At 46.0% G+C, this 22614-nt stretch overlaps 1 protein-coding gene and 1 long non-coding RNA gene across 3 annotated transcripts in view; one reads left to right on the top strand and one right to left on the bottom strand.

The window, feature by feature from the left end:
* Positions 1-22614, top strand: part of RTN1 (reticulon 1) — a 123349-nt gene that overhangs the window by 87218 nt on the left and 13517 nt on the right. The window contains exon 1 of one of the 2 annotated variants that reach the window (XM_065063239.1): positions 18590-18999. The exons of the other annotated variant lie outside the window; for it this stretch is intronic. Within the exon in view, the coding sequence (XP_064919311.1) occupies positions 18939-18999 (61 nt within the window). The 5' untranslated portion in view covers positions 18590-18938. Of the gene's footprint in view, positions 1-18589; positions 19000-22614 lie in introns of those variants that run through there. 2 annotated transcript variants of the gene reach the window in all.
* Positions 1928-19494, bottom strand: LOC110361579 (uncharacterized). Its single transcript, XR_010472710.1, has 2 exons — positions 19359-19494; positions 1928-4040 (listed from the first exon to the last, which is right to left on the bottom strand). It is a non-coding gene; the product is annotated as an uncharacterized LOC110361579 (long non-coding RNA).

Raw genomic sequence — 22614 nt, 5'->3', positions numbered from 1 at the left:
TTTTAAAGTATCTTGCTTTCTTCTGTTCCTGCACCCCTGGTTAAAACTCAGTCACAAGTTTTGCAGTATCTTCCCCCAGAGCTCCTTGTCCCTCACCAATCTGGGCAGCTGTCTGCAGGTTTTCCCCTCTCTTCCCTGCACTTGAGATCCCATAGAAAGAAGAGAAAGATGTCCCATCAAAGTGTTTTGCATTACACCACTGTGAGGGAAGGGAGGGAACTGAAGCCTCATATTCAGCATGGTTAAGATCTGACCCTGTTCTCAGGGACAAACTGAGGGGAGGCATTACCTTTGCAGTATTCACTGTGCTACAACCCACAGTAGTAGCTAAGACGAGTATCTGAGATGAGCAGTAGCCGTCTAACACGTGCTTGAGGTTACATGAGGAGGGGCTGAAAAGATCAATGTGACTCACAGGTCTGGCTGTGCTATGGTTTGAGTCCTGCCTGGGGAGCAGAATCATTTCCTGGCACCTCTCCGTCTGCTAAGACTAGAAATGTTACCTCAAACACCGTGTAAATGGCTCTGCTACATATAGCCGAGCTCTCCTGGGTATTCTGGAAGAAAATATTCAGAGCACTTGGCTTCTGCTCCTGTTGTTCTGATTTGGAGATGCTGGCAGCTGAGATTTTCAGGATTTATTCAGATGGAAGCTTTACTTTTGCCCTATGGGCAAGGGTGGAGTTCAGATCTGCAGTTTCTATTCATGGATTTGGGTCAGGCATAGATGTGTATCATACCTATATGTATAATTGTATACCTAAGCCTCCCCATCTCCTCCTACCTGCTCAGCAGAGAGAGTTCCCAGCACTGCTAAATGGAGGTTTTGCAGAGAAAGCAGGGGGACAATCATGCAGCAGAAACACACACAGCAGGAGCTATCTGGTCATTTACAAACCAACATCAGCACATCCAGCTATGCTCAGCTGCATCCAAATACCTTGTTTCTGGTTTCTTTGGGCTCCTGCAGTGTCCAATGCTCCTTGTTTCCAGAGTCAAAAGCAAAGCCAGCCCCTGTGCCATCCCCACCAGCGACCAGCCCTGCTCACACCTGAGGGTAAGACCATCCCATACACTTCCAGCAAATACCACAAAACAGTTGTGACAGTTGGAATTTGTAGCTGACCTGTCCCTAAAGATGTCCCTGCTAGGACGTGCCGTGGTGAGCCTTGAGGTCCTGGTCCCCATCACTCAGCACAGGGGCTTGTTGGAAGGACCCACAGCCCCCACCCAGCCCGTGCTTGTGTTTCCTCAGGGTGTCACATCCAGGTCGAGCCAGGTGTGACCAGGCATGTGGGCCAAGTTCTCATCCCATCCCTATCAGCCCTGGCTTGAGAAAAGGAATTACAAACGAGGAAGCATGCACAAAGCTTGCGCATCCTAAACCTCCAAGGTTTGTGTTTTCCCAGGATCGGTTCTCCCTTACTCAGCAACAGACCCTAAGAAATGGTAGAGTCCATCTCTGTGAGCTTATTTTGGGTAATCCCCACCAAAGGGAAAAGAAGTTTGAAAAATCATATCACTGAAGAAGGTTCTGCCACACACTTTGGTTTTGTATGTTTTTTTCTTTTTAATAAGATTTAACTGTGGGGGATTGAGTCTTTCCAGAAAGGTGAGAATGCAACATGCAGTCACTCCTGCAGGATTTTGCTTTTGCTGACTAAAGTGAAGAGTCTATAAAATGCTGAGGCACACCTTGTGCATTCTTTTAGCATATTTTAAACCAAAATAGGAACAGAGGATGTAAATATTTACTGGAATTGTGTATCAGAGGGCACCCAGGGATCCACATTTGGGTAATCTGCATTGCAAGATAAGTCAGGGGAATAGCAGATGACTTTGAAAGTCTGTAGTGCTAGCCATGTTCCTTAACATGCACAAATTGCTCCCTGATTTCATAAGGAAGAGGAAAGTTCTGTGCTGATTATTTGTTTTAGATCTTAGTTTATTTGTAGTGCCTGGAGACTCAGGAAAGATCAGGATCTTTTGTGTAGCCAAGAGAAGAGCAGACAGTAAGATCCCCTCCTTGGAGAGTTTGCAGGATGAATTCCAGTCTGAGGAGGATTGTTTAATGCGTGAAACCAGGAATTTCCACCATTTTGTGCTGGCTGAGGGTCAGCACTAGTTTGCCTGGTGCCCATTCCTTTCTTCAGTCCCTCAATCCTCTCACCATGGTGTTACCCTTTGGGTAGGGGGTGGGTGGAAAGGTGAGAGGGAGGGGAGACAAGTGAGAGGGCTGAGATTGGCTCTGCTTTGTTCCCAAACCTTTTCCCTAATTGGATCCATTTGAGAAGGGAGAATTGGTAAAATCTGTGCTGGTGAGTCACGGCATGCCTGGCAATGTCAGTCAGCTCCATGTACTCCAACTGCACCTGTCCCATCGCGAAGAGGAAAGATGAGGAAACGTGTCTAATATTCGCTTTATAAAACAGACATACAGAAGTCTGCCCACCTCTGTTGAAAGATGAGATGTTTCTCTCCTCCTCTTCAGTAAATGTTTTGGCTCGTGGTAGGTAATGTGAACAGGCGATGTTCCCTCCGGTCCCTGCCCTTGCACATTTGCTGCATGGTAAGATGGGGCTGCCTTTACAGCCCAGGTCTCTCATCAGTCTGATTCAAAGCTGCTCCCATTCCTATAATATTTGAACTCAGCTCTAAATCCAGCTCGTGGAGAAGGATGCGGTGGGTTTGGTGGGAGATGAAGCACAGCCAATCTGTGCGAGCACATGATTCCTCCTGTTGCATACTATAAACGATGCTTCTGCTGACATTAAAGGAACGGAACTAGGGCCAGAGGTCTGCTTTAATTATTCATCATTAGCAGTAGCTGTTATTACTTAAGAGCTGCCCTTCTTGGCCTGACATACTAACTGCTAGCCTGTTTCTGTCCTTGGTTCCTACCATCCAATAACCTGCTGCATGTGTTTTTGAAGTGGGCCAAAGTCTTCTCCATCAAGTCCAGCTCCAACACGTTGCTGTCGCCCAGTAACACCAGACCTCCTGGATCTCCCCTTGGGCCTCTTCCTTGCAGTAATTCAGGGCAGCCAGTACTTTGCTTCTTGTTTTGGTCCCAAATGTGTGCTGGGATACCCTTGCTGCACTCCATCCATATCCCCCTGAGTCTGACTCTGATGCTGCATATGATACGTTCAAGGGAGGAGTTTCCACCAGCAGTGCCAGCACAATTTACTATTATCTCCATTTCTCCCTGAGAAGCACAGGCCTTGTTTACTCTTCTTTTAATAACACAGATGGTTTTAATAGTTCTCTGCCTTCGCCCCCAGTTCTTTCTCCTTGTCTGTAGTCTGTTTAATGCTTCCTTCTAAGTGATGGCTTTGTCACTTAATCTCATTAAAACTTCTTTTCATTGAACTCCATGAGCTGCTTATCAGACCGTAAGCCTAATCTCCCATTTGTAATTAATTTGTTCTGTGCCTCCTACAATTTGGCATCACTAGATAATGGCACCACTCTCAAGGTCATTAATACACAGTGCAAGGTAAACACCAGTGGCTTCTGTGCTAGCTGCCCTACTAGCCTTCTCCTTCCTCCTCTCTTTGCCACGCTGCTTGATTTTATTGACAGCTTTCTCCCTTTCCATCACCCAATTTCCGACGTGTTTTGGATGCTTCCTGTCCAGTATGTGCTGCTGTATGACTCTACACATCAATATCCCACTCTGTCTGGAGGCAAATGCTTTTCTGATATCCTCTGCACTCATCTGCACTGGTTTTCTGCTCGCCTTCTGGTTCATTCCTATGTGGTCCAAGAATTTAGGTGCACTGTTCTTCCTTTGCTGAGTTTTATAACTTGCAGAGCCGTGTCCTCGTGGGCTCAGGGTTGGGAATGGGGTACAGGAACCTTTTACTTTCAGACTGTTGGGCCCAGTGGACACTCAATGTCCTGCTCACCAATGCCATAGGTAGAAACAAGCCACAAATCACTATTATGATTTGTTGTCCTTATTTTTTAAGAAAAAAAAAAGAAGAAATCCTGGATTATCATAGTTCATTGGACCAACCCGTTCCACCAGGCAATTCCTGTTGGTGGGATGAAGAAAGAAAAATCAAGGATTAACCAGAGATTAAAACCAAACCAGCTTCCCTGCTCCCTGCAGGTCCTGCCGGGATGCTGGTACTCAGCACCAACACAGACTGTGTATAAACAAGTTTGCAAGGCCCTGCCCTGTCTTGGCCAACTGCCCTGAAACCCCCTTTTAGCAATGAATTTCACAGGCTAGAAAAGGCAAGAATGATACTTTTGGCAATAACTGGCATTTTCTCATTGGGATGTGCTGGTATAGAGTTGTCTGGGATTTTTGCAGGCTCTGGGGACACCAGGTCCAAGCTAAGTCCCTTCATTTTCCCCAATAAATTTATTTTCATCTCACATATTTCCCTGTTCGAATGTAGTATTGAACAAACTCAGGTTAATTTGACCCGTTCTTTCAATTTTTGCTTTTCTCCTCCTGAAAGCTATCTACTAAACTTAAGTAATAAATGCACACAGAGCTGTCATTAGATCATAGGTATCGGTATTCAATACAGTATTGATCGCAGTATTCAGAAATTCAGCATTCAGGCAGCTATAGAGAACAGCTCCTAATCCATTACACAGAGCTGTGGGGAGGAAATCTCACAAGCACTAGAAACTCAGGATTTTTAACCCACTAGAGTCTGCAAGTCTATTTTCTAATCAGCAGCTTTTTTAAGTCTGACTAATTTTTCTTGCCTGCCAGTCAAGAAAGAAAACAACATCTACTGGTGAGAAATTCTGCTGCCTCTTGGGAGAAAGCAGGCTGCTGTCAGATGGATATGCATATATATATTTATGGGGGTAAATGCAGGAAGGACATTCGCATTTGCTCACATGATGGTTGCACATGCATCAGCCCCGCTGCCTTGCTGGGAGCCGGCGCAAGGCAACTGGGAAGGAAGATCCAGCTCAGTCGCTCGTGAGCAGCTGTGCGGAGCGGCTGTGTTCAGGTGGCTGAGTGCCACATTTTGGTTGAGAGGCAGCTTTTTACCTGAGGATATATGGTAATTACTCCCAGTGCAACGTGCCTGGCTCAGCAGTGAGAAGGTGCGTTTGCAACACGCTTGCAAGCGGTTAGGAAATGCATGTTTTGTTGGAATGCGGTGATGCCTCAAGGTGCCAGTTGAAGGCCGGGAAAACTTTGTGGTTGTTGTCGAAACTGAGTTTCTGCTCAAAGGACATGTTGATAAGAGAGACTGACTGACTTCAGGAGACTTACTCCTGAGATCAGAACTGGGTTTGGATCAACAGACAAACCTTCCATTTTCCTAAACAACCAGTATTTCCTAAACCATCCTTGTTTTGACCTCTCTCTGCAATACACTCCTTCAAACCACGCTGAAAACATCTTTTTAATCAGTTTATATAACTCCCTTTGTGTGCTGTGCTGACATTCTCTGCGCTCACACAATTACTACACCAATGGGATCAACAAAAGAATAAAAATCATTTTATTCAGTGCATACTGTGTTTTTTCTGAGAATGAGCCCAAGTTCGGTTTCATTCAGCTGTGATGCGCTTGGACTCTGGCCCCTAAAAACAACATTGCAGCACTAAATATCTGCTATCTGCTATCTTCTATCACAAGGGATTGTTTAAATTTCAGTTTTGTTTTATTTTTAATGATCCATTTGTCTCTCCAGACTCGGGAGCGGGCAACGAGATCGCTGTGATTTGCAGCCGCAGGCTCCCCGCTCCCTTCTCTGCTTCCATGGAAACATGTGTTGGATGAAGTGAAACCAGGCATAGACATAAAGTACATGATTTCCAAAACATTGGCTTTTCTTTGTGAGAAGCCCTTTGCCTCCCATTTGTACAAAACTCTGGGCGAGGAGGAAACCCCTTTAAGGAGGGGCAACTTTTTGAGGTGCCCAACTGGTGTTGCTGTGGGTGCTGAAAGCATCCTCCCTCCCTGAGCACATGTGTTCAGGGTGAAATACATGAGACAGGGCAAGGTCAGTAGGTTTTGGAGCTGGTGTTGTTATAGCAGTGGCATTTGAGGCCAGGAGAATTCAGCTTTAATGTAATCCCTTTGCTTTACCTTCATCCCCTCCCTGGGTAGGAGGATCATAGCCTCCTCTGCATTTCAGGACCCAAAAAAACCCCCCAATTTGCTCATGTAATAGCTCCACGTGTCTGCTGGGCAGCCTGTCTCCTCCCTGGGTCATGGTAAAAAACAGATTATTTGCAGTTTGAGGGCAAAACAAGGACGGGCTGCGGAAAGGGCACTGGCTGACACAGACCCGCATGGCACTGGCAGGGCTCAGTGCACCTTTTTGGGTGGCTGGTGTGCTTTGTGGGGGGAATTGATGCAAAAAGAAAGCACTTGTAAGAGAAAGTGGACCTTGAGCGACAGCCACCAGCTCCTGCATCTCTCATGCAGCAGGCTCTCACTAGAAGGGCTCTCACCGCGCAGGGACACCAGGTCACTCTGTCATTAGAGGCAAAGCTGGAAACCTGCTGCCACAGGCATGACTCCATGGGGCCTGACCCTGCTGCAGAGCCAGGTCACAGAATCATAGAATAGTTTGGGTGGGAAGGGACCTTCAAAGCTCCCCCAGTGCCACCCCTGCCATGAGCAGGGACATCTTCACCAGCTCAGGTTGCTCAGAGCCCCGTCCAGCCTGGCCTGGGATGTCTCCAGGGATGGTTCAGCCACCACCTCTCTGGGCAACCTGGGCCAGGGTTTCACCACCCTCAGTGTAAAAAGTTTCTTCCTCATTTCCAGCCTGAATCTCCCCTCTTTGATGTTAAAACCATCTCCCCTGCTGCAGTGGTCTGGTTTGCAGAAGCTGAACCTGAGCCTTGGCAGACTCAAACCCGATATCCTCTGCTTGACCCCTGTTTGTTGGTGAGAGGGAAAAAAGCCTCTAGTGAGACATTGAGGTGAACAAGCTGCTGGGTGCTGCTTATGTGAGCTGCCTTTCCTGTATGGAATATAAGTGTATTTTGTCATCCATCACTTGCAAAGTGTTCAGATTTTGAAGGTTGCTTCTCTCTTTGGCAGTGTAAGCACAAAGTAGGGCAGAAACCTTTTTCCCAAAACGAACCCCAAGCCAAGCCCTTTCAGCTGCAGGACAGACTCCCATTTCAGCAGCCAGGAAGCCCATCCATCCTTGGCCTCTTAACAAAGCCCCATCTAAAGTGTCAAGAGGTAAAAATAAATGTCACTCACACTGTCTGATTATTCCACAAGATTCACGCTAATCAGAATCCTTCATTAATTATTTAGCTTCAGGGAAATGTGCCAAAGGGTTCTGACACTTCAGATGTGCTAAGTAATTGCCACATTTACTTCCCAGCTAATGGGGAGGCCAAAATAAATTGTACTGGGCTGAGTGGGAATGCATGGGAGGGCAAGGGAATAGGGGGCCAGGACCTTCCTGCCTTTACATGTGGTTTCATGGATACCCTGGAGCCCCCAGAGCTTCACCTTGTCTTGAAGGGCTCAGGGTCTGAGCACTGGAGCCCTCAGGACAGGACAGACATAGACCTGTTGGAGAGGGGCCAGAGGAGCCACAGAAATGATCGGAGACAGGAACAGCTCTGCTGGGAGGACAGGCTGAGAGAGCTGGGTTGATCAGCCTGGAGATGAGAAGCTCTGGGGAGACCTTATTGTGGCTTTTCTGTACTTAAAAGGGGCTGATAAGAAAGACAGGGACAAGCTTTGTAGCAGGACCTGTTGTGATAGGACAAGGAGTGATGGTTTTAAACTAAAGGAGGGAGATTCAGGCTGGACATGAGGAAGAAATTTTTGCCCCTGAGGGTGGTGAGAGCCTGGCCCAGGTTGGCCAGAGAGGTGGTGGATGAACCATCCCTGGAGACATCCCAGGCCAGGCTGGACGGGGCTCTGAGCGACCTGATCTGATTGACAATGTCCCTGCTCATGGCAGGGGTGGCACTGGATGGGCTTTGGAGGTCCATTCCAACCCAAACCATTCTATGATTCTACAGAGTGGTCTCCTTTTGTCTCAGCGTGGGCTGTGCATGTCACAGTGCTCAGCCACAGCCACCTCCATCATCCCCTCTGTGCATCCCTATAAACAGCCTGTCTCCATGCATCACGTCTCCTTTTGCTTTCTGCCCACTCCAGGGTTGCTCTGGCTCCTCAGGCCAGCACAGGGGCTGCTGGTTAGTTTTGCTCCCTGCTTCCTGAGCAGGATTGGGCCCTGTCTTGCAAGCAGTGCTGAGCTGCACCCTGAACACAGAGCTGTGCTCCTCCTGGGTTGCTGAAGCACGTGGTGACAAGCAGCTGCTCTCCCTGCTCCAAAATAAGTAGGTCTTGAGACTGCAGGTTTGCAACCTGAGGAAAACAAACAAATGCAAAGCGGTGTGGCCGTATTTATCTGAAACTCAGCAGCTGTGGTTCACAGAAAACTTTGATCACTTCAAATGTCAGGCAACTTGGGGAAAAAAAATAAAAGGAGAAAAAAAACAGTTAAAAAGCAAGTGTTTTGGAATAGATAAGAGCTGCTGCTTCCAAAATGAAGTACCATCCCTTCACTAGCCCCCAGTACTAGACAATGTAATCTACAGGGCTGATGTCTCTCAGCTTCAAGGTGATGGGGGGGGTCTTTATTTACAAAGCCTGGGCCTGCGGGTGCTGAGGACCAGGAGGACTTGGAGACCTGCCTGGCATTCAGCAACAGCTGATCGCATCTACCGTGCCTGTGAAAGGTGGGGTTCATCAACAACAAAACATGACATTTGGGTTTGGGTGTGTTTTGCCTGCATATACAAAGATTGTGGTTTTCTTGAATTTATCATAATATAAAATTAATGTCATGCCACTATGTTTTATCTCTGATTCATTCACCAGAAATTAATTTTAAGTGTCTGGTATATGAAATGCAAGAGCCCTAGATGGGACACAGGGATATTGTGGTTTTGGTCGCTGGATGTTTTTGTTAAGAATGAGGTATCAGATGCAGCACAAAGGGGTATTTGGTGGTACCTGTTTCAGTCAGGGAGTTTCAGCAAAGCCCCATGTATTTAAACGTTTGCCAGGAGTGAAACGCCTAGGGAAAACACCTCAGAATTCCCAGCAGACCTTTTGCAATGCTTCCCCAGACCTATTTTACTATTGGGAATTCTTCAGTTTTTGGGAAGGCCAAACCTGTTGCAAAGGAATTCTGTTCATGCAGAAAATGCAGGATGCTACCCTTCCACCTCACGTTGTTCGTGTGCAGTGCTCTGGGATAACCGCTCTTCCTGTATCTCTGCAAATCTACCCTGTTACTCTGAAACTACGGCTACTTCTTCCATATCCACGTGTTATCCATTATTGAAGCAGAGTGGTTAAATGTACTGTGATATAAGGAAAACATTTTTCCTTGTTCAGTTTTATCCAGGGAACTTTCATGCTGCTTATTAATTGATAAAGATGGCAAAATAATTCCATTTTACATATATTTATTCAAATTCACTCTGTAACTCCTATTATATATTCATGCTCATCCCAGAGTAGAGGGTTATCATTCCTTTGCAGAAGCGATCAGAAAATTGTGGCTTGTAGTGTTTAACAATACAATCAGGGAAATTTGAATTCCTTAGGTCTTTTGGTTTGGTTTTTTAAACGTGGAATAGTGTTGCTGATCTATCTTTAATCCCTTGGCCTTGAGAACGGGAAGTGAAATTGTCTTTTCTCAGATACTCGACGTCAGCATCCAAATTAGGACTTTCTCATTGTGTGCGGAGAGGGAGAGCGAGGATACACTATATTCAAATACTCAGGGCTGGAATCTATTCTTCAGAGAGAAACCCATTTCCACAAATTCAGTGGGTTTATCTGTGTTCTGCATTTTTTTATTCTCTTTTTGTTCATTTTGCATCTATATGCATAAGAAATCTAGTTTTAAGGATGACTGATGTTAAGTTCTTAATGAGCTGGCTGTTTTTTCGGATTTGATGCTGGAAGCTTGTTTCACCTTGCTTATGGTATAGGTATATTCATATCATATACATATGATCCATCCTTTCCTCTTCCCTCTGCCCCATGTGAGGGGATGTGCTGGGGCAGGGCCAGCCGCTCCAACACTTCTCTGTGTAGCTCTTATTCTACACAATGTCCTAAAATGCCCCACAAAAACATTTTCCTTGCTCATTTCCCCAGCAAACACAACTCTGACCACTATCCAGGCGACACTTCTGGCACAGCATTTCCTGATCTAATTGTTCTAATTACCCTAGAGGCCCATAATAACATTTAAAAATCAGAGTGCTGCTTCACTGTCCAAAGCATTTCTCCAGCCAGTGCTCATCTTGGCTCTCACCAGAGCCCTGCTCGGGTTCTCTCTGCTCTCCCCATCCCACAGCGTTGCACTGACACTCCTTACACACCAATATTTTATGTCCTTCATTTATATATATATATATTTTTTTTTCCCTTGGACAATACTAACATTCCTCACTCATCAGGCCTGAGCAGCACTGTTAGCATTGCTGCAATAAGCAATGTTCTGCCTCCTCCATCGTCTTTGCAAGCACTGCGGGGTTGCATCCGCTCTCCAACCCCCTCCCCTGACCCTGACCTGTCCCCCTTTTTTCTGCAACCTTGGGCAAGATCATCTCCGTATTATCAGCTGACTTCCCAGCCTGTGAATGATTTAGTGCTGTGGCTCAGTGAGTGCCACCCCTTCCTTTGCAGAGAGCATTTTGGTACCCAGGAATCTTGCATCCATGAAACATACGGTTGTGGCCATTACATCCAGTGGTGTTTTAGCGGTCTGTTTTCTGGGGAAAGCTGGGGTTGCCATGACAATTGTGTGTCGGTCGAGCTGCTGTGTGCATGACCACAGCATCCGCACACCTCCGCTGCTAATGCATTTATCCTCCTGGTCTCCTGTGCTGAGGGGAGAGTGATGGGGAATGCAAAGATGTTGAGATGCTCGATGCAGCTCTCCAGCACAGTGTAGAGGGGTGTGCAGCTCAGTGCCAGCTCAGTGACTTCTTTCCCCAAAGAAAATGACTTTTTTTTGGAATGGGGGCTGGGGAAGGGGGCCTGGTCTGCAGTAAATCACTCTGCACCTTCTCCCACCCGCCTGGTTTGGGCTGGCAGGAGGAGCACTGGGCACAGGAGCAGGGGAGCCAGCAGAAATGCTGCAAACCAGAGCCCATTTGCAGGCACCCCAGGCTACCTGTGAGAATCCCAGACTGAATTAAAATGTTGTGGCACTGCTGCAAAAGAAGCCTGGGTCTCCTGAGTCTCTACCCTCAGGCTGTTGGTTTAATTTACTGTCGCATTTGCACAATTTGTAGTTGCATTTTGCACTTGAATGGAGCATCACAGCCCCTGAATCGGCACCTGGAGCTTCAAAACTTGGGTCTGATCCCAGTAGGACAGGAGGTAGGGGCGGCCCCTGTAAGCTGGAAGCCAGGCTTTGGGCATTTTTCTGAGCGCATCTTTCCTGAGCTGTACGAGAGCTGCCTCAGCCCGGCACCTGGATGTGTGCAGGAGCAAAGGGCAGCACTTGGCTGGGCAAGTTCTGTGGATACCTCTTCCCAGCAAAGCGGCTTGGAGGGGCTGTGCCTGCTCTGCAGGGTGCCAGCAGTGCAGGGGGACAGCCAGGGAGATGAGCTGCTCCAGGGCCATCTCCTCTGCCCCCAGCACAGGACCTTGCCCAGGCAGGGACTGGGATGCTAGTGGCTTGTGGCACATCCATGTGGCAAAGTCCAGCCCTCATTTCCCCAGTTCAGGCACTGGCTGCCAGACCTTGCTTTAAGAATTTGCTAAAAGTGTGTCGTCTTCTTCTCTTCTGGGCACACTTGGCCAAAGAAGAGGCTCCTCTGTCCTCCAGCATCCTTGTCCAGCACCAGGCAGGATTTCACCAATTCCAAGAGCAATGGATTCATCTTTACAATCTTCCTTGATCTCCACTGGTCCAAGACTGAGACCCTGTAACTTGTATTGCAAAAATGTGTGAGGCTTCTTTGCTAGAGCAGCAGATGTTGTGCTAGGTGCTGCAGAAATGAAGTTCATAAAGCAGATGATGCCCCAAATTTAAATAGACCAGGCAGACCCAGAGACCCAAGAGAGATGATTCCCAAGGTCACGTAGGAAGCCTGTGGCAGACACGAGGACTGAACATAGATCTCCCGAGGCACAGCTACGCTGTGGTCTCGGGACTGTCTTCTCTTTTGTCTTCCAGTGCATTAGGAAGATCAGTTAATGAAATGGAATTAATAATGCCAGCTGCTGCACCAGCAATGCTGTAAAGGAGATGAATTTAGCAGCACGGGCTTAAAAGTGGCAGGTTTGGAAATGGGGGTAGGCTGCAAGGACCATAAGAGTTTGCTCTGATGGGGGAATTCAGTAGGTCAGCCAGAGTTTTAGGATCTCATCAGCTGTACTGATCATATCTTAAAGGAGGAATGCAGATGTACCAACTACGTCTGCCAATGGAGAGAAATACCCAATTTTAACGTTTCCAGCGACTGAAAAAATTAGTCCCACTGGAAAGAATCAAAAGACTTTTCTAGGTCAATGGCAGGAATAGAGCCTTCATTTCTGTGATCCTCATGGTTCGAAAATAACATTAAAGAACTAAGAGAAATTATCCACTGCTGAAGAGCCAGGAGTAAATCAGAAGTTATTCTTATGTGTCAGAAATGCTGTTGCCTGCAGTGGTCAGTGAGCTCAAATGGCACCGCAGAAGTGACAGCCACCTCTGGGGTGGCTGGTGAAGAGGATCCGCGCCAGGTTCAAAAATGGAAATGGAAAATGGTACTTTAACAATAGCACCAAATTTAAGGACTTCCCCCCAAAATGGCTCATTTGCTGGGATTCAAAAAAGGCCACCTCAATCCCAGGGGGGAAAGCAAGTGCAAAGGATGTCTCACCTGATTCTTTCACACACTCATTTGACTCATGTCACACGGTCATTGCTGAAGACCTCATGACAGTCTCAGACTTGGAGCAAAAAATAGGCATGAAGAACAGTAGCAGAGCAGAAGCTTAACAAATTATCTGGAAACATATTAATAACATGTATATTAATGTCATAAAGAATTATCCTTAATATAACATAATTAATATTTATTAATAATTGCTATTAATACAATTATAATGATATTATTTATTATTTTTATTATAATAATTAAAATATACTTATTAACATGATACTTCTTGTTCCTGCGAACAATGCAACAATTTTGACTGATCGTTTAAAAAAAAAACCCTCATAAACTCAGGCATTTCAAGACATCTAAAAGAAATCTCAGGGAAGCTGAAACATTATGTGACATGTTGAGACATGGGGTTTCTTTTGTTTCTGTAGTATTTGGCTCCAGACTTAAACTGCACCCGTTTAAGACCGTATTGTCTTTTTTTACCAGCTTATTGAGTCATTTTGTGATTGAAAGATCTGAGAAAAAAGAAAAAGTAATCAATCTCCTAAGAGAAAACAACAAAGACCCAGGGCAAAAGACAGCGAGGGCAGAACTGTCTGTGTCCCACCTAGACTGAGTAGTGATAGATCTGAAATAGCCATCAGCATCTCCCAGCTCGTGGCCTTTTCACCTGAGCGATTCTGCAGCCCAGGAAACGTGTTGTGCAAGAACAAATTAAAGCCAGAAGGAAGGATGAGAGCAGAGCCAGGATCTGGCCCATCCCTCTGCTGTTGACAGCCTCCTCATGAAAATGTAATTGCTGGCTGCCCTTGGCTTGGAGTACTAAGGCAAAAATTTCCCATTGCTCTTTAGAGCTTCGAGACATATTAATGCAACTTTTAAAATAGCATCCCCTCTATTTTTGTTGCTAATGCTAAGAACAAATTAGCTTAGAAGAAAAACCCAATGATCTCCTTTAATGCTATTGTTCTCCTAAAGTGCTAAATGTCAGGATCTTACAGCACCATGTTGCAGATCTGGCACTGCCCTCAATGTGTCCCACGATGCGTTGATGCGGAGTGGTGCAGAGGACTGTTCTGAAAAACATAATGAGTCCAAAGTGTCTTCAAAGTCACCGCGCTTAGAGCAGAACTGGCATCGGCTTCAGCTCTATTTTTGAATTTGTTATCGTTAAATATTCTTTGAAACCAATGCTGATTTGCCACCCTTCCCTCCAGCAGGATTGTTAAGGGACAGCTCAGAAGTTTAGGGCTGTGTGGGATCCTTCCCATGGTGGAACAGGAGGTACTTCACAGAATCACAGAATGATTTGGGTTGAAGGACCTCTGGAGATCAACCAGTCCAACCCACCTGCTAACGCAGGATCATCAGAGCAGATCACACAGGATCATGTGCAGGCAGGTTTGAATGTCTCCAGAGAAGGAGACTCCACAGCCTCTCTGGGCAGCCTGGTCCAGGCTCTGGTGCCTCAAAGGAATGAAGTTTCTCCTCATATTGTGATGGAACCTCCTGTGCTTCAGTCTGTGCCCGCTGCCCCTCATCCTGTTGTTGGTCACCACTGAAAGAAGTCTGGTTCCATCCTCTTGACACCCACCCTTGAGATATTTATAAACATTTATGAGATCCCCTCTCAGCCTCTCTTCACCAGGCTGAACAGACCCAGCTCTCTCAGTCTCTCATAAGAAAGATGCTTCAGCCCCCTGATCATCTTCATAGCCCACCACTGGACTCCCTCCAGTAATTCCGCGTCCATCTTAAACTGGAGAGCCAAGAACTGGACACATATACTCCAGATGTGGCCTTACCAGAGCAGGGTAGAGGGAGAGGAACAACCTCCCTCGACCTTCTGGTCACACTCTTCTTAATGCACCCCAGGTACCATTTGCCTTCTTGGCCATAAGCGCATATTGTCGACTTGTGGTCAACCTGTTGTCCACCAGGACTCCCAAGTCCTTCTCTGCAGAGCTGCTTTCCAGCAGGTCTGCTCCTAACCTGTACTGGTACGTGGGGTTGTTCCTGCCCAGGTGTAGGACCCTACAGTTGCCCTTGTTAAACTTAACAAAGTTCTTAAAACTTCATTAGGTTCTTGAAACTTCATTAGGTCTTATAGGCTGTTTTGTCAATTCAGGTATATTTATCTAAAAAGCCTTAAATGTTGCTAACTCTGACCTCATCAGAGCTCATCAACGGTGCACAGACAGGCTGGGTCACCATGGAAGTGGGAGGACTTTTGGTTGGAAGCATGTTAGGGCTGGAGAGCTAGTCCTGGTGCAGGGCATGTTGTGCCCCTGTAAGCAGCACATCCCTGGTGGTCCAACACCACAGCAAGGTGCCTGTGTCCTTTGCTGAGCTGCAGTCTGCACCTCGTCCAGCAATCCCTGCTGGGGTGGGATGGAAAGAGAAGAGGCAGACAGCAATGCCCTACTCATTTGTAAACCTGGCCAGAGGTTTCCCTCAGCAGGAGGTTAGGATGGGCTGAAAGCAACCAGGTAACTTCATTTTACTGAGTTCTTACCCCACATGTCCTTACCACACACGCGGGTCATAGAACAGAATAATGGAATCATTTTGATTGGAAGAGACCCTCAGGATCACTGAGTCCACCCATAACCTAACTCTGGCACTAAATCACGTTGCTAAGAACTTCATCTGTATGTATTTTAAACCCCTCCAGGGATGGTGACTTCACCACTTCCCTGGGCAGCCTGTTCCAATGCCTGACAACCCCTTCTGTGAAGAAATGTTTCCTAATATCCAATCTAAACCTCCCCTGGCACAATTTGAGGCCATTTCCTCTTGTCTCATCACTTGCTACTTGGGAGAAGAGACCAACAGCCTCCATGATGCAACCTCTTTTCAGGCAGTTGCAAAGAGGGATAAGGTCTCCCCTCAGCCTCCTTTTCTCTAGGCTGAACAGCCCCACCTCCCTCAGCTGCTCCCCATCAAGCTTGTGCTCCAGACCCTTCACCAGCCATGTTGCTCTTCTCTGAACTCTCTCTGGTCGTTATCTCCAGCAGAGCTACTTAACAGGCAAATACTGATGAGCTTGTGGCTGTGCCATCAACATTGAGCTGTAGGTGATCTCACTAAAACATCTTCAGATCTGTCATCATTTCAGTAATGTCCTGCGGCAGAAGGAGACTTCCCGTGGACAGTGCTCTGAATGGAAGGGGAGCAAATTCCACTTACTGCTTTTAATCTTGCTTCTATTTATGATCACAGGACACCTCTCCTCCAACACTGCAGTATCCTGCAGCTGGTGCCAAGATCTCTGACCTGTGCATGTCTCACTGTTTCAAGATCCAGGCAGTGCTGTGCTTATTTGTGCCTTCCAGTCTGCTCAGTAAATGTTTAGTTGGTTTTCCTAGTTTAGTTCTGTCACAAAAAAGTAGTTCTCACCCTCAGTCTATTGATGGCCAACTGCTTAGCCCTAATTCTGGCTTACTACTTACTGAATGCATAATTTGAATTCTCATTGTAGGAATGAATTTTTTATCAATTGCTGTTTTAGTCCTGGATCTACCCCGTACTGATTGGGATTTTGTTAAACTTTTTGTGCGAGTCTGTGTAGAAATACACACCACACTAATGCCAGGTGCTGTCTCTGTCCCCCAGCTGACTCAGCTCCTGGGATCAGCTGCAGACCTTCTTAGCCCATTCGCATCTTCTTAGTAGGTTCATCTCACAGTTCCAGTCCAGTTCTGTTTCTAACTCAAATGCATCGTTGTTGTTACTGGTGGTAAAGTGATGGGTTCTGGCACCCATCAGTTAAAATAGCTCTGGAAGTAACGTCGGGCAGTCCAATCATATGGACCAGGACTGAAGAGGCATTTTTCCAAATGGAAGTAAGAATTTAAACAAGAAAACTGAAGGTATGGTTAATTTTGGTAGCCTGGAGAAGGAGATGGAGACCTGAAGTCTGGAGTAAGAAAAATCCTTACCAACGATGAAGGAAAGGAGAAACCATCACTATTTCCTACAACACTGGGATGTTAAATGTACATGGACCACTTTTCTCTCCAAAGGGAATTTGTTTTTTATGCTTGACTGAGAAATGTGTGTTACAGTGAGACTAAGCAGAGATTTTGTGTCTTCTCACTGCTGTGTTGCTGGTTGCACATGCTCAATAGCCATGAGTTTTCATTCATGCACTAAGTTTGAGGTCTCTTTGGCTTTTTTTGCAGGGATTTCAGGATTTAGGAGTTCCATGTGAATGACAGCTTTGTTTTATATACACTGCTTGTGAATACAACCCCTTTTTTTAACAAAGCCAGGAAGGACACAAAATCAAGACTTGTAACATCATTTGTAGATGATTTATTATAATATCACTGTATGCAATGATGACTGAAACCAGTTCTGCACCAATCAGGTAATGATTTCCCTGTTAGGGGTCTGAAGATTCAAGCCTAGAGCAAGGTTTTGGGGGATTTCAAAGATGGTTTTGAAACACAGACAATAGCTGTTGGCCTCTGTTATCCCAGCAGAGTTTCACAGGTAAAGATTAAGATCACACTGTGGTGAATCTCTCCTTAAATTTTGACTTTCTTCTATGAGATGAGTTACCTGAGGGAAGGATAAGTGACCTACTACTGCCAGCTGGAGAAGATCTTTGTTAATTCAGGCTTTAAATACTGTTTGGTTTTGGAGCCAAAAGAATAGAGAAGTTCAAACTATTATCCATGCTGATGTGTACATGACCCACTGTGTCTGTGCCGGTGTCTGTTTCCATGTAAAAAAGCTAAACTCAATATGACATGGTTAAAGTAAAATTATTTCATAAACTACCATGATCTAAAAGATTAAATACAGCCTCAGAGGTCTGCAATTTGGATCATTCTACCAGTGAAGACTGGACCAAGTCTGATATGCAGTATCTCAGGTTCCTCTTCAGATTTATGGGGAGTTTCTTTGTGATTAATAACCACCCCAAAAGCTGAAAAGGCAAATAGGTTGGGTGGCTGTAAAGCATTTTCTTTCCCAGCATTTGCCAAGTATGGCCATTGCTTAGTTATGATGTATCTGCAAGTTACTTACAGTAGTTTATTGATGGGGAAACTGAGGCAGAGGTGGTATATTACTGGCAGAGGAGCATTTGGCTTGGTGTTAAAATTCAGCTATTAGTGGGCCCTCAGTTACTATTGAGAGCAGATGCTTTTTTACAAATTGTCCTGTGTACCTGCACTCTTGCACCTCAAATCCTGGTTGATGCAGCGTTTTGGGCAGCGAGAGGAGGCAGCGCTCACACCTCACACCCCAACCTGGGTCCAGCTTGTGGTGCTCAGCATCCCGGTGTAGCAGGGCTTGGTGTGAGGGGCTGGGGGGCCATGTGGGTCACCCCATACCTGTGGGTGCTTGTGCGTGCTGGGGGTGAAGGCTGAAGCCCCATGGTGTGGGTAGCCTGCTGTTTTTTTTATGTTTCTGGAATAGTCTTGAAAAAAATAGAAAAATGGGTGTTGCTGTGTTGGGGTTGGATCCTGACCTTGGTTTTCTCCTGCCTGCTCCCCAACATCACCCGGCTGGGTAGAGGAGGAGCAGGGCTGGGGACATAAAAACCTGGAGGGGCTGGGGGGAAATTTGTCCCTCACAAAAAAATGAAGAAAACACCAGATTTCATCACTCTTAAGAAATTTCTGGAACATGAATAGTCACAACCATACAGCCACATAGGAAACACTGCTCACCCCCCCACCCCCACCGTCCACCCACACCCAATTTGTTTTTATTTCTTTGCCGTCAGGTTGCCTTAACCATTTCGATGGCTTTAGGAGGCTAAGCCGCCGAGTGCAAGCTTTTGATTTGAAAAGGGACTGCATCCCCTTTTCAAAGGAGCCTGCTCCCTAGGGCAACCACATCACACCGCTGATTTGCTGCAGTAGAGACCGCAGCGCGTACAATATGCCCTCCCCCCTCCGCCTGTGCTGCTTACAGCATCAGTCCGGAGCCGAGCGGGGAGACGGGAGCGATACCCGCTAACCCACCCATGCTCGGGAATGCCTGACTGCTAACGCAGTGCCTGCGACGAGACGGACCGGCAGTTCCTCAGCCCTTCCGAGATGCAAGCCAGTGCCGATTCCACCAAGATGGACTGTCTCTGGAGCAACTGGAAATGTCAGGGTATTATATCTATTCTAGTGTTGCATGCTAGAAGGACTTGCATGTCAGAGGAGGCAAAGGCAGGATCCATCCATTTTTGCATTGTTCACCTGTGGGCCTTTGCATGCTGTTTTCTCTCCCTCCCCATGAAGCTTTTGTTTGGGGGTTAATTTAAGAAAGGAAGATTAAAAGCCCTTAATTCTTTTATTTGAATGCATTTCTCCCATCTCCAGCTGTCTCACCCTGAAAGCATCCAGGATACAGAACCTTCCTTCCCACCTTACAGCTCATCCCCAAAGCATCCACCCTTGCAGGGAGCTGTGTCATTTCTCATCCCTGACTCTCTCCGTGGGGCTGCTGCTGGTTTCATGGTTTCATACCTTTTGGGCTTTAGGAAAGCCGGGTGATGGTGATTTGGTGCCGGCTCGGGCTCGCGAGGGTTCGAAGCGGTTGCGTTGGGCTCCTCGGTGCATCCTGCCCACGGACACACCCATAGCAGGGCTTAGCCTAGCGTCGACACAAAGAAAACGCAGCTTCGGCAAGAAGCGCGATAGCACTGAGTCAACCGCGGCATTGCCACCCGCTTCATGTTTTGCTGTAGGATTGCTTTAAAAAAAAAGAAAAAAAATAAATAATCCTTTCATGGGGCTTTTGAGCACTTCTCTGAGCCGTTGGGGGGCAAAATGTTGCGATGATGATGTCTTGCTGCTGAGTAGCCAAGGGGAACAATAGCATCTCCCTTTTGGGCTTATTTTCAGCTTGTTTTGAGCGGGTCAGTGTCTGCGCTGGGTGGGGCCGGCTACCTTCCCGGCCGCCTCGGACAGCTTTTCAGCCATTTTTAGTCGGCTTCACACTTCCCAGCCAGCATCCAGCCTTTGTTTTGATAAAAAACAGTCTCTGTGACGCTGCTCGGTGGGCAGATTAGAGGGAGAAAAGCTCGCGGCTGATCCTGCCGGGCAGGCTGCTGTCTGCTTCGGCCATGCTTTGTTTGAATGTATTTTTTAATTTTAAGGTGCATGTTTACACTGAATAGACAGTACCATGGTATTGATGCTCACAACAGGGTCCCTGAGAGAGAGATTACGGTAGAGCATCATCACATTACAGGATCCAGGATGCCTGCAGACATAGTTTTATAAACGCAGCTCAATGTAACAGAAGCCAGGAAACCTCCTTAAAGTCTTTTTTGGGGAGGGGAGGGCACGGGGAGATCTTTCAGACTGTCTCCAGGGATCTCAATATTTTTGCAGTCTTAATTCAGCATCTAATTGTATTTACGGTCTGAGGGTTGTTTTTTATTAGGGAAGATGAGTAGCTGGAAAGTAAACAGATGCACCTGTTCAATGCCAGCCTGCAGCAGCTCGGGCTTTCCATACCTTAATCAAGGGCTAGGGTTTTCTATAGGATTACGCGACTTGTTAAGCTTCTATGGGAGAGCTACAACCAAACTTCAGGGTCATCTGAGCTTTGCAGATAAACTTTCTCGTTAGGTGGGGTTTGGGTTTTTTGTTTGTTTTGTTTCCAAAAAGGCTCAATACTTTCCTGATCCTTAGAAAAACATTGATTTGCTGAGTCAGATTGCTCAACCACCTGTATTTAGAGGCAAACTACATATTTTCCCTCTTTATCAGAAAAAATAATACTTTTATAAATTGGAAAGAGGGGAATAACAAAGGGCATGCTGCTATTTTTTGATTAATTATTAATAATAATAGTGGACTTTCCTTCTGCGCTCTCCTTTTTGAAACTGAGGTAGATTTGCTGAAAATTAAATGACACAATATGTCCCATGCTGTTCTGAAAAAAACCTCAGATCTGAAAAAATCAGCGCAGCTAAAATAAATCACTTGCCTCACTTTGACATCATTTACATATCTTCTTCTTGGGTGGTGCTTTATGATTCAAAAATGATTCTGCAGAAAACACGGAATAGTCATAGAATATTATTTCTGATGCCAAAATTCTTTGATCAGTCCCAGATAAAATAGAAGAAATTTAAAATTCAGAAGAATGGAGACTAAAGGCTTGATTCATTGATACTTTTAATATCTATTATTCATGTAGTCTCTGCCTTAACCCAGAATATCAGTTTCGTGCAAACCTGGAGTTGTATAATTTTGCCAGCTTCATTATCAACGGAATTATGGTTCCTCTCTGAAAACTCTGGAATATATCTGTGAACATAACAGATGCGAACACAAACCTCAGTACATACGGAGTATATTTTTACTGAAATTATGGAGATACAACATTGAGGTTAACATAAGTTTTAATTAATAAATAGTCAAGCCCACAACTAGCTGTATCATTGATTTGCCCTTATAATTGGTGTAAAATTGGGTGGGGATCTTGAGAAGCTGCAGGGACACTAAGCAAAGCTTTGGCTTTGCCCCACTAAATCCATGTACTGATATTTTCCTTGCAATGAAGGAGCTGATGCTGCTACATAGATTTAGAAATATTGCAATGTGTTTTACCTACCCATCCTACAGGTACAGCATGATCATGTCAACAGTAGATCATGATACAGCTCAGGGGAGCGGGAGAGTAATTGGTCCCTGCTGGGTATCTGCTTCATTCAAGCCATTATCAAGGCAGCTTTGAGGAATTGCAGCCAACTTCCACACCCAAGTCATTTTTCGCACGAGCAGGTGATGCATTTGAAGGAGGCTGGGATGGAGCCATGCATAATGCATGGGCGTGCGGAGAAACGTCTCCGACTGGGGATGCTGGTTGATGTGGGCCTTTGTGTGACAACGTTTGGCCAGTGCCACCACGTGACACATCGTGGTGTGCAGCTTCCAGAGGGGACCTGCTGGGCGAGGTGTGCCTCCAGGTTCAGGGGGTGATGGAACAGATCTCTGTGCCTCCAGGTTCAGGGGGTGATGGAGCAGGTCTCTGTGCCTCCACATTCATGTGGTGGATGGGGCAGGTCTCTGTGCCTTCCCCGAGGAGTCGGCCCAGCTCAGCCTTGCTGGAGAGGTTTCTCTGGATTAGGAAGGTCTTTGAACACCAGCTTGGTGGAGATATTGATGGCAGGACACTGGTCCCCATGAGTATCGTCTTTTCAACTATTTCTTCTACATGCCAGCTCTTGCATGGTCATAAGTGACATGCTTGTTCCTGCAGACTCAACCTCCCACAAAACTTATTTTAAAAGAAAATCTGAAAGATCCAGAGAAAAAAGGCCTGTGAACCATTCATAGAAATGATCCTAAATGTTATTCACATTACAATTATAACTTAATGTGAAACAGGACTGCAGACTACATCAAATCCATCTAGCTGACATAACTCCACTGGACTGGAGTTACTGGGCAGCATTTTCTTGGCAGCTGTTGCCAGACAACCAGCTTCCTTCTTTGATCAATACATCAATTGGTTTCCAAAGGATGCTGAGGATCTACATCAGCTATTCATGGCAATGTTCCCTACTTTAAGACTGATGAAGAAGTTCAATGGCAATTCTATGGATGCATGCTATTAGTCTATAATCTTATCAATATTTCTAAAGCTTGTCTAATCACAGCTGTTCTCATGAGAATATAACTTCAACCAGTTGGTACCTTCAGTGCTTTTCTGAAAATAGTGTGGGCTGAACTCTCAGCTGGGATACACTTGTCTTGCTCAAACGAG

This window comes from Columba livia, chromosome 5 (assembly GCF_036013475.1).
Source record: "Columba livia isolate bColLiv1 breed racing homer chromosome 5, bColLiv1.pat.W.v2, whole genome shotgun sequence".
Taxonomy (NCBI): Eukaryota; Metazoa; Chordata; class Aves; order Columbiformes; family Columbidae; genus Columba; species Columba livia.
Note: the sequence above shows the minus strand (reverse complement) of the source record. Positions and strands in the feature narration are given on the sequence as shown.